Here is a 19,081-nt window from a genome sequence, read left to right on the forward strand (position 1 = left end):
ATTAGGTTGTTTCCATGTCTTAGCCATTGTGAATAGTGCTGCTATGAACACAGGGGTGCATGTATCTTTTTTAATTATAGTTTTGTCAGATATATGTCTAGGAGTAGGATTGCTGGGTCATACAGTAATTCCATTTTTAGTTTTCTGAGGAACCTCCATACTGTTTTCCATAGTTGTTGAACCAATTTACATTCCTACCAACAGTGTAGGAGGGTTCCCTTTTCCTCACTTCCAATTCAGCGTTTGTTATTTCTGGACTTTTTAATGATGGCCATTCTGACCAGTGTGAGGTGGTTTTGATTTGCATTTCTCTTATAATTAATGCATATGCCTACTGCCATCTCTCTGTCTTCTTTGGAGAACTGTCTGTTTAGGTGTTCTGCCCATTTTTCTTTGGATTGTTTGTTTTTTTATTGCTGAGCTGTATGAGTTGTTTGTATATTTGGGAGATTATGCCCTTGTCAGTTGCATCATTTGCATATTTTCTCCCATTCCATAGGTTGTATTTGTGGTTTTTTATGGTTTCCTTTGATGTGCAAAAGCTTTTAAGTTTGATTAGGTCCCATTTGTTTATTTTTATTTCTAGTGCCTTGGGAGACTGACCTAAGAAAACATTTGTACAATTTATGTTAGAGAATGTTTTGCCTGTTTTCTTCTGGGAGTTTTATGGTTTCATGTCTTATGTTTAAGTCTTTAAGCCACTTTGAGTTTATTTTTGTGCATGATGTGAGGGTGTGTTCTGTTTCATTGATTTACATGCAGCTGTCCAGTTTTCCCAGCACCACTTGCTGAAGAGAATTTTCCCATCTTATATGCTTGCCTCCTTTGTCTAAGATTAATTGATCATAGGTTTCTGGATTTATTTCTGGGCTCTATATTCTGTTCCATTGATCCCCATGTCTGTTTTTGTACCAGTACCACACTGTCTTCATTACTGCAGCTTTGTAATATTACCTGAAGTCTGGGAGAGTTATGCCTCCTGCTTTGTTTTCCCCTTAGGATTGCTTTGGCAATTCTGGGTCTTTTATGACTTCATATAAATTTTTAGATGATTTGTTATAGTTTTAATGAAAAATGTCATGGGTACTTTGATAGGGAGTACATTAAATTTGTAGATTGCTTTGCGTGGTATGGACATTTTAACAGTATTAATTCTTCCAGTCCAGGAGCATGGAATATTTCTTTGAATCCTTTTTAATTTCCTTGATTAATGTTTTATAGTTCTCAGCATATAAGTCCTTCACCTCCTTGGTCAGGTTTATTCCTAGGTATTTTATTATTTCTGGTGCAATTTCAAAAGTTATTGTTTTTTTGATACTCCTTTTCTAATAATTCATTGCTAGTGTACAGAAATGCAACCAATTTCTGAATATTGATCTTGTATCCTGCTACTTTGCTGAATTTATCAGATCAAGTAGTTTTTGTGTGGAATCTTTAGGATTTTCTATATATAGTATCTTATCATCTGCCTATAGTGACAGTTTTACCTCTTATTCCAATTTGGATACATTTTATTTTTTATTTTTTCTTGAGTGCTGTGGCTAGGACTTGCAATACGATATTGAATAAAAGTGAGGGGGCATCAGATTTTGGTGGGAAGCCTTTCAGCTTTTCTCTACTGAGTATTATATTGGCTGTGGGTATGTCATAAATGGCATTTTTATGTTGCATTATGTTCCTTCTATACCCACTTTGGTAAGAGTTTTTATCAAGAATGGATGTTGAATTTTGTCAGATTTTTTTTTCTGTATCTATTGAGATGATCATGTGGTTTTTATCTTTTGTTAATTTCCTGTATAACATTGATTGATTTACATATGTTGAACCAACTTTGTGAACTTGGGATGAATCCCACTTGGTCGTGGTGTATGTTTTTGTGTATTTTTGGATTTGGTTGACTAAAATTTTGTTGAGAATTTTGCTATCTGTATTTATAAAAGACATTGGCCTATAATTTTTTGGTAGTATCTTTGTCTGGTTCTGGTATTAGGGTGATGGTGGCTTCACAAAATGTCTTTGAGAGTGTTCCTTAATCTTCAGTATTTTGGAATAGTTTAAGAAGGATCAGTATAAGTTCTTTTTTTTTTTTTTTTGTCTTTTTGCCTTTTCTAGGGCCACTCCTGAGGCATATGGAGGTTCCCAGGCTAGGGGTCTAATCGGAGGTGTGGCCACCAGCCTATGCCAGAGCCACAGAGCCACAGCAACACGGGATCCTAGCTGAGTCTGCAACCTACACCACAGCCCACGGCAACGCCGGATCCTTAACCCACTGAGCAAGGCCAGGGATCGAATCCACAACCTCATGGTTCCTAGTGGGATTTGTTAACCTCTGTGCTACAATGGGAATTCCTATAAGTTCTTCTTTGTATGTTTTTAAGAATTTGCTTGTGAAGTCATCTGGTTCTGGACTTTTGTTTGTAGGGAGTTTAAATTACATATTCAGTTACTTCTAGAAGGTCTGTTTAAATTATCTATTTTTTTTGGATTCTTTAAAAATGATTTTTATTTTTTCCATTGTAGATGGTTTATAGTGTTCTGTCAATTTCTCCTACACAGCAAAGTGACCCAGTCACACATATATATATACGATTCTTTTTCTCACATTATCCTCCATGATGTTGAACGAGTTCAATTCTTGAAATTATCCCCATAGCAAATTATCTGTTTCTTAATGATTAAGTTTTTTTGGGCTTTATGCTTCTAGAAATATGTTCATTTCTTCTAGGTTGTCAAATTTGTTGGCATAGGATCATTCAATCTCTTATTTTATTACTTCCTCTCTGATCTTTATTATTTCCTTCCTTTTGCTCACTTTAGCTTTTGTTTGTTCTTATTTTTCTAATTCTTTTAGGTGGTAGGTTATGCTGTTTGAGATTTTTATTGTTTTTTGAGGAAGGCCTGTATCACTATGAACTTCCTTTTAAGAACTACTTTTGCATCACCCCACAGACTTTTTTACAGTTGTGTTTTCACCATCATTTGTCTCAAGGTATTTTTTAATTTCCTTTTGATTTGACCCATTGGTTTTTTTTTTTTTTTTTTTAGTAGCATATTGTTTTGTATCCATGTAGTCATCAGCTTTTTTCTTTTCCTGTGGTCGATTTCTGTTTCATGCCATCATGACCAAAGAAGATGCTTGAAATAATTTCTAAACTCTTAAGTTCGTTGAGGCTAGTTTTGTGCCCTAGTATGTGGTCAATCCTAGAGAATGTTCTATTTGTACTTGAAAAGAATGTACATTCTAGTTTTTTTTTGGATGTAATGTTCTGAAAATATCAAGTCTAACTGTTCTATTGTGTCATTTAGGATCTCTGTTTCCTTATTAATTTCCTGTTTAGAAAATCTGTCCATTGATGTGAGTGGGGTGTTAAAGTCTCCTACTATTACTGTATTCCCATCAATTTCTCCTTTTTTTTTTTTCAGGGCTGCACCTGCAGCATATGGAGGTTCCTAAGTGGGGTAAAATCAGAGCTACAGCTGCTGGCCTACACCACAGCAATGCCAGATCTGAGCCTGGTCTGTGACCTACACCACAGCTCATGGCAATGCCAGATCCTTAACCCACTGAGCAAGGCCAGGGATCAAACCTGCAACCTCATCGTTCCTAGTCAGATTCATTTTTTGCTGCACCATGGTGGGAACTCCAATTTCTCCTTTTATGTCTGTTAGTTTTTGTTATATGTATCTGGGTGCTCCTATATAAGGTGCATATATGTTGACAAGTGTGAATTGATCCTTTTATCATTAGTGTTGAATTGAATCCTTTTATCATTAGTGTCCTTTATTTTTCTTTATGGCCTTTGTTTTAAAGTCTATTTTGTCTGATATGAGTATTACAACACTCACTTTCTTGTCGTTTCCATTTGCATGAAATATCTTTTTCCATTCTCTCACCTTCAGTTTGTGTCTGTACTTTGCCCTAAGGCAGGTCTCTTCTACGCAGCAAAATGTAGGCTCTTGTTTTTTATCCAGTCTGCCAACTATGTCTTTTGATTGGAGCATTCAGTCCACTGACATGTAAAGTAATTATTGGTAAATATGTATTTATTGACATTTTAAACACTGTTTTCCAGTTGATTCTATGTTTCCCCTTTGTTTTTCTTTTTGTGGTTTGATGATTTCCTTTTATTTTAAGCTTATGTCCTCTTCTTTTTGATTTTTGTGAATTTATTGTTCATTTTTTATTTGTGGTTGCCTGTTTTTCTAGTATGTTAACCCCTTCTTATATTTTCTTGCTTTAGGCTGATAGTCATATAGGCTTAAACACATTGTAAATAAGAGTCTAGATTTTCTTATTCTCCTTCCCCACATTTTATTTATTTATTTATTTTTGTCTTGTTGCCATTTCTTGGGCCACTCCCGCGGCATATGGAGGTTCCCAGGCTAGGGGTCCAATCGGAGCTGTAGCCACTGGCCTACAACAGAGCCACAGCAACTCGGGATCCGAGCCACGTCTGCAACCTACGCCACAGCTCATGGCAACGCCGGATCGTTAACCCACTGAGCAAGGCCAGGGACTGAACCCACAACCTCATGGTTCCTAGTCGGATTCGTTAACCACTGCGCCATGACGGGAACTCCTCCTTCCCCACATTTTATGATTTTGATGTCCTTTTTTACATCTTCATGCTTATCCTTTTGCTGTTCCTTGTGTTTATCATTTACTTTCAACAAATAGGTTTTTTTTTTTTTAACTTTTTGATCTGTATACTGGCTTATTTAAGTGATTACTTTCCAACTGTGGTGTCCTCCATCCTGTATCTTTTTCTTTGCTATTTAGAGGAGACTTTTCAACATTTCTTTTAGGATAGGTTTAGTATTGCTGTATTCTTTTAGTTCTTGCTTATCTGAGGTTTTTTTGTTTGTTTGTTTGTTTGTTTTTTGCTGTTTTAGGGCCACATCTGTGGTATATAGAGATTCCCAGGATAGGGGTTGAATCAGAGCTACAGCTGCTGGCCTATGCCACAGCCACTGCAATGCAGGATCCCAGCCACCTCTGCGACCTACACCACAGCTCATGGCCATGCTGGATCCTTAACCTACTGAGCAAGGCCAGGGATTGCACACACATCCTCATGGATCCTAATCGGGTTCATTAACTGCTGAGCCACAACAGGAACTCCTCAACTCACATCATAGTTTGTGGCAACACTGGATCCTTAACCCACTGAGCCAGGCCAGGGATCAAACCCCCATCATCATGGACACTATGTTGGGTCCTTTACCTGCTGAGCCACAATGGGAACTCCCAAGAAATTCTTTATTTCTCCTATTTTAAAAAGTATTGATTGATTGATTGCTCTTTAGGGCTGCACCCATGGCATCTGGAAGTTCCAAGGCTAGGGGTCAAATTTGAGCTGTAGCTGCTGGCCTACACAACAGCCACAGCAATTCGGGGTCAAGCTGCTTTTGTGACCTACACCATAGCTCACGGCAATGCCAGATCCTTAACTCACTGAGTGAGGTCAGGGATCGAACCCACATCCTCATGGATGCTAGTTAGATTCATTCCACTTCACCACAATGGGAACTCTGTGTCCTATTTTAAATGATAATCTTGCTGGGTACAGTATTCTAGGTTGCAAATTTTTTCATTTAGTACTGAATACATCTTGCCTCTCCCTCTGGCCTATAGTGTTCCTATAGAGAAATCAGCTGATAGCATTATGGAGGTTCCCTGGCAATTTACTCTTTCTTTTCCTCTGGCTGACTTTATTTATTCATTTATTTATTTATTTTTAATTTTTATGGCTGCTTTTGCAGCACAGGGAAGTTCTTGGGCTAGGGGTTGAATCAGGGCTTCAGCCACAGCAATGCCAAATCTGAGCTGCATCTGTGACCTGCACCACAGCTTGTGACAATGCTAGATCCTTAACCCACTGAGTGAGGCCAGGGATCAAACCTACATCTTCACAGACACTATGTCAGGTTCTTGGCCTACTGAGCCACAATGGGAACTCCTCTTTCTGCCTTTAGAATCCTCTCTTTAACTTTCTCCATTTTTGTTTTAATATTTCTTGGCATACATCTGTTTGGGTTTATCTTGCTTGGAACTCTCTGTACTTCCTGTATCCAGATAATCTGTTCCTTCTTTAGATTTTGGAAATTTTCAGCCATAATTTCTTCAAATACATTTTAAATCCTTTTTTCTTTTTCTTCTCCATCTTGAATCCCTATTATGTATAGATTGGCATACTTTATATTATCCCAGAGATATTTTATATTGCCTTCACTTGTTTTCATTTGGCTTTTTGTCTGCTGTCTTGATTGGGTGATTTCCATTATAGTGTGTTCCAAGTCACTTATTCAATCTTCTGCATTATTCATTTCACTGTTCAATGCCTTTAGCTGAACTTTTGACTTGGCAAATGAATTTTCTAATTTTTTTTGGCTGCTCCTTATAGTTTTCAGTTCCTTTTAAAAGTAATCTGGGAGTTCCTGTCATGGCTCAGTGGTTAACTAAAAACCATGAGGTTGCGGGTTCGATCCCTGCCCTTGCTCAGTGGGTTAAGGATCCGGCGTTGCTGTGAGCTGTGGTGTAGGTTGCAGACTCGGCTAGGATCCAGCGTTGCTGTGGCTCTGGCATAGGCTGGCGGCTACAGCTCTGATTGGACCCCTAGCCTGGGAACCTCCATATGCTGCGGGAGCAGCCCAAGAAATGGTAAAAAGACAATAAATAAATAAGTAAATAAATAAGTAAATAAATAAATAAATAAATAAAAAGTAGTCTGCATTACTGTCAATAGCCATTCTTAATTCCTTCTGTATATTCATTGCCTCCTTTTTGAACTTGGTATTTTTTAGACCGTAGAAGTCTGTTTCATTCAGGGGAATTCTCCTGTTCAACTGGGAATGGTTCCTGTGCTTCTTCATTTTGCTTATATTTTTCTTACTGTGTAAGTTTGGGCAAAACAATTATCTACTGTACTCTTGGATGGCTATTTATATGCAGGAGTGTCCCTGGATAGCTTGTGTGGGTTTACTATTTTTTTGGTGTGGGAGTTGCTTTTGATTAGGATGCTTGCTGCCTCTTTTCCTCAGTGTGTGCAGGCCATTATCCCCTTAATGGAGGTGTGGAGGTGCACGGTCTGTGCATGCTTCCAGGGAGGAGGGCACATGGTGGTGTCTGAAGCAGTGCCTCCAATCCCATGGGAGGGAATTGTGGTCTTGTGGCCCTTGGCAGTGGCAATGGTAGTTTCTAGGGAGGTGGGGGCAATGGGCAGTGCTCAATTGCAGGGTCCTCTGTGGCAACAACCCTGGGGTGACTGGGGCAGCAGGTGGTGCTTGGTCATGGGACCCTCAGTGGTGGCCAGACCACCCACCTCTGTAGTATAACTGTTGTGGTTTGCAGCCACTCCTGAAGCCTGTGCAAGAGGCACCCCACCACCTGAGATCTTGTGCATGTGCAGAGAAAAAATTTCCTATGGTTTCTCTGCCCCTACCCCCTCTCACACTCCCCAACTAGTGCCTTGCTTCTCTGGCAGGCCCAGGCCTCCTCCTGCACTCTCTCTGCTGTGGTGCTCCACTCCCCAGCCCATGGCACACCACTCCCTAGCCCCCTCAGGCTATTTTCACATAGCCAACCCTAGTCCTCTCCCCAGGACTGATCTCCGAAGCCTGACTCTCAGCGCCAGCCCCTGCTTGAGTGTCTCTGGCTGTGGTGCCTAGAGCAATGGTACCAATTATCTGTGTGGTTCTCTCTCAGCTTTGTCATGCTCAGTCTAGCTGCTGCACTTTTCTCCAAGGCTTTGAGGCTCTCCCTCCATCCTTGCTTACCTCCCCATCAGTGAGGTGACCTCACAGTGTGCAAATTCCTTTCCTCTTTCACAGCTCGCTCTCAGGAGTGCTGGTCCTGTCCTGATTCCTTTTTTTTTTCTCTCTCTTTTCCTTATTCTCCCCAGTAATGGGGAGTTTTTTCTTGCTCTTTTTGGAAGTCTGAAGTCTTCTGCTGTCTGCTATCATTTGGTAGATATTCTGTATGAATCATTCTACATATAGATTTTGGTTTTGGATGTGTTTGTGGAAAAAGGTGAGCTCTATGACCTATTCCTCCTCCACCTATTCTCACTTGAACAGGTGTATTATTATTAACCCTTTACTATAGAAGAGATGAAGGATGTTAAGTCCTCATGATTGCACATTAAGTATTTTATGGTTGGGACTAAAGCAGGTCTTCCAACTTCAAGTCAAACTCTTATAAAGTTACAGAAAGATATTTGCTTATTTAAAATTTGACAAGATATTTTTGTTGAAATAACCAATGTTAAATAATTGAATAGCAGAGGTAACTATAGTATGAGTAACTGTCATACATGATTGATAGGATTGGCTTTATCTTATTTTGCATTTAGTATTAGTACCCATACTTTATGAAAATTTATACTACTGTTAGAATTAAGTGTACTTCTGATCTGTCATTCATATAATGTAGCCTCTGCATTATCCTTTCCGAAGTTTGAATTAGTTTTTATCCCATCAGCCAACTGAATAAAAGACTGTGTGTTATCTTTTGGATTTAAATGAGCTTTTCTGGGATAGTTGGCATTAATTTACATGTTGATTAATACAGAAAAATGCTTTTCTTTTTCGTACAGAGGGAAAATAATAGAAATTGGCCTCATTTTATCATGTCCTAATTATTTGGATAGAATAATCTATCATAGGCATATATTATTTAAAATTTGAAAATTGTGTTAAATTAACAAAATAATTATTTAATTTGGTGTTTGTAAACTATGTTTCATGAGAGATATGATAATTATGAATGTCAATGAAAGTTTCATTATCAAATGATGCAGTTAGTTCCTTCTCTTGGATATATCCTTCTCTTGGATATTTAACAGTATACAATTGTTAGGTGTAAAGTTAGGTTGTTTACTTGAGATTTTTCTTGTTTCCTAAGGTAGGCTTGTATTGCTATAAGCTTCCTTTTCAGAACTGTCTTTGTTGCATCCCATAGGTTTTGGATTGCTGTGTCTTTGTTAGTATTTGCTTCTAGGCATTTTTTAATTTCCTCTTTGATTTATTCAGTGATCCATTGGTTGTTTAGGAATATGTTTAATTTTTATGTGTTTGTGTGTTTTTGCAGCTTTTTTCTTGTTTTGATGTCTAGTCTTATAGTGTAGTGGTTGGAAAAGATGCTTGATATGATTTCAATTTTCTTAAATTTACCAAGGCTTGATTTATGGCCCAGAATGTGATCTATCCTAGAGAATGTTCCATGCGCACTTGAGAAGAATGTGTGTTCTGCTGCTTTGGGATGGAATGTTCTATAAATATCTATTAAGTCCATCTGGTCTAATGCATCATTTAATGCCTGTGTTTCCTTGATTTTCTGTGTGGATGGTCTGTCCATGGCTGTAAGTGGGGTGTTAAAGTCCTCCACTATTATTGTGTTATTGTCAATTTCTCCTTTTAAAGTTTGTTAGCAGTTGCCTTATATTGAGGTGATCCTATGTTGGGAGCATATATATATTTACAATTGTTTTGTCTTCTTGGATTGATCCTTTGATCATTATTTAATGCCTTTGTCTCTTTAACATTATTTTAATGTCAATTTTGTCTGATATGAGTATTGCTACTTCAGCTTTCTTTTGATTCCCATTTGCATGGAATATTTTTTGCATCCTCTCACTTTCAATTTGTACGTGTCCCCAGAACTCAAGTGGGTCTCTTGAAGACAGTATATATGGATCTCTTTTTGTATCCATTCAGCCAGTCTATGTCTTTTGGTTGGGGCATTTAGTCCATTTACACTTAATGTAGTTATTGATATGTATCTTCTTATTGCCATTTTATTAACTCTTTTGGATTTGGTTTTGTTGGTCTTTTTTCCTTCCCTTCTTCTCATGTTGTTTTCTCTTGTGGTTTGATGGCTGTCTTCACTGATGTATTTGGATTGCTTTTCCTTATGTGTTTATCTACTGTAGATTTTTGGTTTGCAGTTTCCATGAAGTTTTGATGTAGGAATCTATATATATACATTAGTTTAAGTTGTCGGTCTCTTAATTGCAAGTGGATCTGCAGTGCCCTGCATTTGCACCCTCCTCTTCTCAGGATTTTTGGTATTGATAACATATTTGTGCATGGATGACTTCCTACCCTTATTATATGTATGCCTTTATATTATATGGTGAGCCTTGTCATTTGTGACATTTTTATTTCTAGTTGTGGCTTTTTCTTTTCTACCTAGAGAAGTTCCTTTGTATTTGTTGTAAACCTGGTTTCGTGGTGCTGAATTCTCTTAGCTTTTGCTTGTCTGTAAGCATTTGATTTTTCCTTCAAATCTGAATGAGAGCCTTGCTGGGTGGAGTAATCTTGGTTAGAGGCCTTTTCCTTTCACCACTTCAAATGTATTGTGCCACTCCCTTCTGGCCTGCAGAGTTTCTGCTGAAAAATCAGCTGATAACCTTTATTAGAGTTCCCTTTTATGTTGTTTCTTTTCCCTAGCTGCTTTCAATATTTCCTCTGTCTTTAATTTTTTGGCCAGTTTTATTAATATGTGCCTTGGGGTGTTCTTCCTTGGGTTTATTTTATATGGTACTTGTTGTGCTTCCTGGATTTGAGTGAATGATTCCTTTCTCACGTTAGGGAGGTTTTTGGCTCTTCAGGTATTTTCTCTGGCCCTCCCTATCTTTTCCTTAAGGCATCCCTATAAAATGGATTTTAGTTCATTTAACATTGTCCCAGAGTTCTCTTAGAGTGTCTTCTTTTATTTTCAATCTTTTTTCTTTCTCTTCCACATCAGTGATTTCCAATAGTCTGTCTTCCACCTTCCTTATTCATTCTTCTGCCTCCTGTACTCTGCTGGTGGCTGCATCTAGTGATTTTTTAAAAAATTTCTGTTGATTGTATTTTGCATTTCTGCTTGCCTAATCTTTAAATCTTCTATTTCTTTGCTCAGATTTTCTTGTAATTTATCAGTCTTTGCCTCCAGTTTATTTACAAGATCTTGAATCATCTTTACTATCATTAGTCTAAATTCATTTTCAGGAAGGTTGGTAATCTCCAGATCACTTAGCTGTTCTTCTGGGTTTTTTCCCTTGTTCCTCTTTGAGTCATAATAATTCTCTGCATTTTCATTTTGTATGGATTTTTGGTGTGGTCTCCTTTTTGCAGGCAATAGGGTTGTAGCCTCTTGCTTCTGATGTCTGCCCCTCTTGTGGCTGAAGTTGGTTTGGGGACTTGCCTCAGGCTTCCTAATGGGAGAGACTGGTGCCTCTCAAATCATTTTTAAATTTAGATCTTTTTTTTCAACTTTTGAGGAACAGCAGGTAATACCTGAAAACTGTGTTCACCTCTTGGTGGCTGTTGAGCCAAAAGACAATCAAATTGATTGTTTTCTATTATTCAAAAAGAAATGGTTTCGAAAGTAATTCAGAATTTATAGTTCTTGAGGGATGACTTTTATAATACCACATTAGAGAATTATTGTATTACATTTTGCATAAATGTGCCTGTTTTTACAAACTTAGATTCTAAGTGGTTGCAGAGCTGGTATGAACACATTAGTAGACATATGAAGAGAAAAATATGCTTTTTATGTCCTTGTTTGATTAGGATATGATCAATACATCAATATCGGCATTAACCCTAAGAAACTTGTAATGGGTATTCCTTGGTATGGTTATGATTATACCTGCAAAACTCTATCAGAGGTAAGAACAGATTATTTCTTATATTATTTTTTTCTCATTATTTTTTATAGCCTGTTTTATTTCCTCTGTATAAATTTTATTTAGACTTTAGAAACGGCTCTTTATACATAGTGCATACACTTTGAGAATTTCTCTAACAGTTTAAGACTAAAAGTAGCTAGTTTGTTTTACATTATTAAATTATGTAAAAATTCTGAATGTATTGTATTTCTATTTAATAATGAAATTTAACTTTTATTCTATATGGTCAGGTTATCTGTTTATAGTGTGTGTGTGTATATATGGTTTTTTTTTTTTTTTTGGTCTTTTTGCCATTTCTACGGCTGCTCCCGCAGCATATGGAGGTTCCCAGGCTAGGGGTCGAATTGGAGCTGTAGCCACTGGCCTACACCAGAGTCACAACAACGTGGGATCCGAGCCGCGTCTGCAACCTACACCACAGCTCACGGCAACGCCAGATCCTTAACCCACTGAGCTAGGCCAGGGATTGAACCCACAAGCTCATGGTTCCTAGTTGGATTTGTTAACCACTGAGCCATGACGGGAACTCCTATAGTATATACTTTATGTCTAATAAATAATTTTTATTATATTTTTGGATTTGGCTCAAGATTATTCTTAATTGATAGTCTATAACATGAACATTTTTGCATTTCTAGCATCATGTTTGTACCACTGCAAAACCCCCTTGTAAAGATGCTGTACACAGACAGGTACCCTATCAAATAATTATGAAGCAACTAAATAATTCTCATTCTGGAAGCCTGTGGGATGAAAATCAGAAGTCTCCTTATTATCACTATCAAGTAAGACTTTTCAAAGTTTTGGATCTTTATTCTATTAGTTTTCATAATTGCATGTCTGCATAATTACATATTTGATAGAATTTCTCTAAGTTTTCTTATAGGGACAACATATAGACTGCTATTTACATAAGTAGAATTGTCTTTGACTCTATGTCATCAGTTACTTTACTTCCCTTGTGAGCAATTCAAATTATGCTAATAGTGAAACTGCTTTGCACGGGCCACTTGTCATTTTAGATGATATAATAATAAGTAGGCTTTCCTTTAAGAGCTGAAAATTATGTATGATGTCTGTGGCTTCTGAATGGGCTTTGAAACAAAATAGGTTCCTTGCTCTGAAAGCGTAAAGTAGCCTAAAGATCTGATAAGGCTCTTATATAATAGGAAAAAGGCTGAGAAGAGGAGATGTATTACAATAGAAAATGGTATCATTTCAAATTTATTCTACAGTATAAACCGTGTGATATTAGACAAATTGTAAGCAATATTAAAAATTAGAGACAGAAAAATATTACAAACAGAAACTTGAAGAAATAGATTAAATGACTAGCAATTCTGTCAGATAGTATTTGATATGAATTGCCACACCAAAGGGTCAAAGAAAAGCTATATTTTCACACCTTAAAAATCTTAAGTACAAACTATCTTTGAATTTACCTTGAATTATATTACAATTAAAGGAACCCTAAAGTGATATGATGAACGTTCATTCCAGCAAGAATTCCTATTTATTCTTACACATTTATAAAAAAATGACTGCAAATATACATATTTAATAAATTACAGTTGATATACATGTACATGCCTGTATATCAATTTTCTAAACTTTAAAATCTAAAGTATAAACTTATTAATTAAACTTGGGTATACTGTGATCCTGCCTTTACCAAACAGTATTTTTTAGAACTCTGTTCTGGAAACTGTTGACCACACACACACACACACACACACACGGTTACTAGTGGGAATGGGGAGAGGAGTGATAAAGGGGTCAGGGAGTGGGAGGTACAAACTCTTGGGTTAAACTAGCCTCAGGGGTGTATTCTATAGCTCAGGGAGTATAGCCAATAGTTTGTAGTAACTGTAATGGAAACAAACTTTTATAAATTATATAAAAATATTAAAAAGATTTTTAAACAAAATACAATTTAAAAGGAATATACTAAAACACCCACCCCAGGTACACACAAACACACACACATGTACCATGGCCAAATATATTTGGAAAACACTACATACTATAAATTCCCCTTGGGGATTTATAGTATACAACATTATATTCAAAGAGTTGAGAAGCACTAACAGTATACAGAGCCATTTAATTGTTTAACACAGAACCCTGTTTCCTAGCACTCTTAGAAACATGCAGGGGGAAGAGTGTTTCATGGATATCAGTTTGGTAAAGGCTTTATGTAACCAATTATACAGTTTAGACATATATAATTTAGAATAAATAGTTTACACTATAACGTCCTGGTTTTTTTTTTTTTTTTGAACTCCTGACTTACTTTTTCCTTAATGCATAAGAAGACATATTCTTTAAGATTTTAGAACTCAGGAAACATTTGGATGAGCCTTGGAAACCATTCATTTAACAGTACTTTGGACAACCATTTTGTTTTAATCATTTTGTTTCTCTTTTTATTCACTGTGAAATTCCACAGCAACCCAAATCAAGTTTCTATTTTAACTGAAGAGGATCATTCTGCTTTCTTATACTGTCTCTGCAACAGCAGCTTCATCCTGTACTCAATATTCTTGGAGACAGATATTCCTTAACCATGCATATATCAAACTTACATATACTCAGCTTTTTATCCTTTGATTCTTCACTATTTGAGGCATTTGAAATTTCTTAATGTATCAAAAAGGCTCAAAGTGCTAGGCTGATGGCAAAATTCCAAGGTATATGCCTTTGGGTTTGCCCCTGACTCTGTAAAAATAAATCTTTCTATATTTAGGTTTAGGTTTTGCAAGGTACCTTTCAATATTGAATTATAATTACTACTAGAACATGCACGGCCTTTTCAACCATGCAGAAATCTTTTATAAAGATTTTTAAAGACTGGAATATAAGGTATAGTATAAGATATATGTAATTGAGTCTACCATCTACTTAAATATGCCACAGCATATTCATTTACCAAGTAACTATTGTCCTTCAAAGCAGTCATCTTAGGAGATAATTCTAATTCCAGCGTTTTAATGCCGATGTTTTTCAATAAATGAAAACATTACTGGCATTCATTGGTAATTGTCTTTAAAGAGTTCCCTAGATGTATATAAAAAATCAGTAAATCATTTCAAATCACAGGTCATTCTATTTTTTATTTCCTATCTTTTCCCCTCCCTTTACTGTTTTGCCTAATTCTGTACGTTTCCTCTTTCTTTTATCCTTTATCCAATAGCTTACATACTTTCTAAAAGAGACTGTTTCGCACTAGATAGAGGCAAGTGATGCTGTGGAGAAGAATTTTATAGGGTGGAAGGTGAGCCTAAGACCAGTTTCTAGTTTGTGGTCCTTAATCAGGTGTGTGCGTAAGTTACCCATGGGGTCCAGACCCAATAATTAGAATCAATTCTGTAAGACCTAGAAAAGGAGGTGTTTTCTTTGTCCATTGCCATTACCTGCTGATTTGACTGATTTGTCATAAACAAAATCAGCTGTTGAGCTCTTAACTGGGTCCATTTCCAGGAACTGTAGGGAATACAAAAAAAGGGGGTATAAGCTAATGTTAGAGAATAAGAGTAGTTATCGCCTTGGCTGCTTATCAGAATCATCTAATGTAACATTAAATCATAAAACAAAGAAACAAATACATACATGTTCTGACACCAGCCCTGGAAAATTCTGATTCAATAGTTTTCATATGGTGTGGTTCTCAGGAATCTTTTTTTAAAAAGTCCTCACAAGTGATTCACATGTGACTACCTTGGGTTGTTAATCATCAGATTGGAGCAAGAGGGAATCTTAAGGCATGAAAAGGACTTTAAATAGAATATATTGGGAGGATCATCTGCATATTCTCTGTTGTTATAAAAGTGCCACAAGCAATCATATCTAGAAAGTATCACATACAGAACCACGGAAAATATTGTGCCCTAAAATTTCGATTACTTCATTGCATCCTTTTTGAGTCATTACATTTAAGAAGCATTTTCCCCTCTTACTGTACTCAATAAAGTTCTATTTTAATTTATTTGTATAGGATCAGGCTGGGAATTGTCATCAAGTGTGGTATGATAACCCTCGGAGCATTTCTCTAAAGGCAGCCTATGTACAAAGCCATGGCTTGCTCGGCATTGGCATGTGGCATGCAAGCTGTCTTGACTACTCTGGAAATGCTTTAGCCAAACAGCAAACTGAAGAAATGTGGAAAGCCTTAAAACCAAAGCTGTAACAGAGATGAACTTTTGTCAAACTCGTAAGATTGAGAAAAACATGTTTAAATAGATGTAGTTTCTTGAAGAGATTAAAAAATGTATACATTTTTGTCACATTGCTAAATATTTTAGTTATAAGTATATTCAAAAACATAAAGAAATGCTTTATTTGAATTTGAAAAATACATACCTGTTTATATCTTCAGTGTACAACAACATAAAGGTAAGAAGTAAGTCAACTTTCTATATTAAATATTCCTCTGTAAGATGTTTAATACTATAATTTGGAACAATTGCTTTTGGAATTGTACTAAAAATTCTCCTATGATATTAAAGTATATGCTTACAAATCAGTGCTAGTTTTTGGGATGTGTATAACTTGAACTTGTTTGCTTAGAATTAGATTTTTTAAAACCTAGTCTTTGAGAATCAGTTTGCTCTGTACTTTTTATTCAATAAACCTAAGTTTAAACCCTGCAATTTAGTATCTTTAGGTTCATTAAACCAATGCAATTAATTTTTCTGCTTCCTAACTCCGCACAACACTCATATTCTCTGAGTCAGTTGAATGAAACTCATTTAAGCCTCCAGTGGAGAAAAAAACAAATGCAAGGGATCAAAATACTTAACTAAATACAAGAATATAACTTATTTTGACTTAGAATGTTAAAGCTAAATTTTCCAATTAAATTACCTTTTGAGGTTATACCTGAAATGTTTATGAAAAACTTGGTGTTTAAATCTGATTCTATTCACTGTCATTTATCCCTTCCAATTATTAATATTTCTTCCTTTAAAGACATCTATAATATATTTCTTGGTTTATTTTGTTTTCATCATTAAATTTTTTCATTTTCTATAATTATCTAAAAATATTGGTTTCTCAACTGTTTTCTCTTTCTAAAAAAAATTTTGTGCAAAGAACTTCTTTAAATGTGCGTAGGTGGTGTTCCCATCATGGCTCAGTAGAAACGAATGTGACTAGGAGCCATGAGGTTGCGGGTTTGATCCCTGGCCTTGCTCAGTGGGCTAAGGATCCGGCATTGCTGTGGCTGTGGCGTAGGCTGGCAGCTATAGCTCTGATTCAACCCGTAGCCCAGGAACCTCCACATGCCGTGGATATGGCCCTAAAAAAAGCAATAGATAAATAAATAAATGTGCAAAGTCTCTGTTTCCTTTCTCAAGACAATTAAGAAGAATATTGCGTTGCATTTGTATTAGTTCCCATAAATACTTAGATTAAAAATCTGTGTCCTTGGACTCTGGACTTACAAAAGTCCTACCTTCCCTGCACATTTCCTTTCCTCCAAACTGTACTAATGTATTAGTCATCTCATATGCAAATATTTCATTTCTTACTTAATTATTTATGGCAGAGTAAACCCAACCATTTTCCAGAGTATTTGCTGAATTACTAATGCCTTTTGTATTTTTAAAATAAATTTATAAAAAATTTAAATCTGAAGTACTAATCTGTACTTACCTGTGGATGAAAGATCCATACTTACTAAAATATATGATTTTTCATTTTAGTTACACTATTATATTTTAAAGCTACTTGAATATGAAAATGCTAAAATATAGTACTCTAAAAGTAATACATTTGAAACCATCCAAAATAACCAAGTAGCCATCATTTTGCTTTCGTACATCTAATATTTCCTGAAACACTGTATAATATCCACAAGAAAAAAGACATAAAACTTATATGTCATTGTCAAGGAGAATAATGGTTAAATCTGTACAAGTATTTAAATTTTTTGACAAATAAAAATTTTAAATTAACAATTAACATACCTTATTGAGATTGTAAAGACGTATTAAACTTCTTCTGTGTCAGTTCAGCTTTCAATGTGCGTAAATCTGAAACTGCTTGTTTTCTCATCTATAAACAAGAATTGCCTTTAAAAAATGAACTTTCATGTTACCTTTCTAAAATTATATAATCGTCCTATAAGGATTATTATAATGGCTTTCACTGCTGCTCTCATTTGCCTTTAGCACCTTCACTCCCACTGGATTACTACAGTAAATGTATGTCAGAAGTCCTTTTGAATAATCCCTGGCCTTGCTCAGTGGGTTAAGGATCTGGCATTGCTGTGAGCTGTGGCGAAGGTCACAGATGTGGCTCGGATCCTGTGTTGCTATGGCTGTGGTGTACGCAAGCAGCTGTAGCTCCAATTTGACCCCTAGCCTGGGAACTTCCATATGCCCATGGGTGCAGCCCTAAAAAGCAAAAAAAAAAAAAAAAAAATCTGTTCTCAATGTATAAAGAAAATCGTAAACAAACAAAAAAACAAAAACTCTGCTCCCTAAAAATAATTACAAAAAATCCCTTAATTCCCAGCTGTTAGAAACCAAATAAGTAAAAAAAATATAGTAACGTTTATACTGGCAAACACTCTTCAAAGTATATTAACCCCTCTGATACACTAATGTGTATGTGTTCTGGAAGAAGAATATTGTGAGAGTCATATTGAAGGCCTTAGGGATATTTTATTTCTCCCCTTTACCCACCAAATAGCCTTCAGTGGACAAGTTTCTGCACTGGATTTCTCTCCATTTTTTTGATACACGGGAGTTTTTGTTCACTGAATGAAATTATTTTTTTGAGTGCAAACTGTGTAAGATTGTTAAGTAACTCCTTTTTTGTTTAAAATTGTCCTTTGCCTTTTTTCCTTTTCTATATTTTTAAGTTTTAAGCTTCTATGTGCTGAACCAAGGTTTCAGCCTTGAGAATGCTGCTAGTGGAAAGAATCTAGATTGGGCTGTCCACCAGCCATTTGCCACATGTAACTATTTAAATTGAGATGAACTAAAATTAAATCTAAAAATCAACTCCTCAGTCACACAATAAGCTACATTTCAAGTGCTCAACATCCTTATGTGGCTAGTGGCTACCATATCATACAGGGCAGGTATAGAACATATGCATCATCACAGAAAGTTGTATTTTGGACAGTGCCAGTTCTAGAGAGGGGTCATTATTCTGTGTCATAAAGCTACTTCTGGTAAAGAGGTGAATCGAGAGCATTCATATTTTATATATATGAAAATAATCAGAAATAAATACTCAAGAGGGGGGAAAATTAAAATCAAATGGGAGCTCAGAGAGCTCAGTGGTTTCTCAGACTTATTTATGAATGACTCTAATATATGAAAATTACTCATATACAAATGAACAAATGAACATCTCCTTAGAAAAGAAAATCATGGACTTGGAGAAGAGACTTG

General features: G+C 36.1%; 2 protein-coding genes across 2 annotated transcripts in view; one reads left to right on the forward strand and one right to left on the reverse strand.

Moving 5' to 3' along the window:
- The window catches only part of CTBS (chitobiase), a 33,563-nt gene extending 17,620 nt beyond the window's left edge, over positions 1–15,943 (forward strand). The window contains exons 5-7 of the mRNA XM_047794214.1: positions 11,560–11,657; positions 12,317–12,463; positions 15,673–15,943. Coding sequence (XP_047650170.1) covers positions 11,560–11,657; positions 12,317–12,463; positions 15,673–15,864 — 437 coding nt within the window. The 3' untranslated portion in view covers positions 15,865–15,943. The remainder of the gene's footprint in view (positions 1–11,559; positions 11,658–12,316; positions 12,464–15,672) is intronic.
- Positions 12,885–19,081, reverse strand: part of SPATA1 (spermatogenesis associated 1) — a 46,122-nt gene continuing 39,925 nt past the window's right edge. Inside the window, exons 13-14 of the mRNA XM_047794217.1 lie at positions 17,645–17,732; positions 12,885–15,161 (exon numbers count right to left, since the gene is read on the reverse strand). Coding sequence (XP_047650173.1) covers positions 17,646–17,732 — 87 coding nt within the window. The 3' untranslated portion in view covers positions 12,885–15,161; position 17,645. The remainder of the gene's footprint in view (positions 15,162–17,644; positions 17,733–19,081) is intronic.

This window comes from Phacochoerus africanus, chromosome 8 (genome assembly GCF_016906955.1).
Source record: "Phacochoerus africanus isolate WHEZ1 chromosome 8, ROS_Pafr_v1, whole genome shotgun sequence".
Lineage (NCBI taxonomy): Eukaryota > Metazoa > Chordata > Mammalia > Artiodactyla > Suidae > Phacochoerus > Phacochoerus africanus.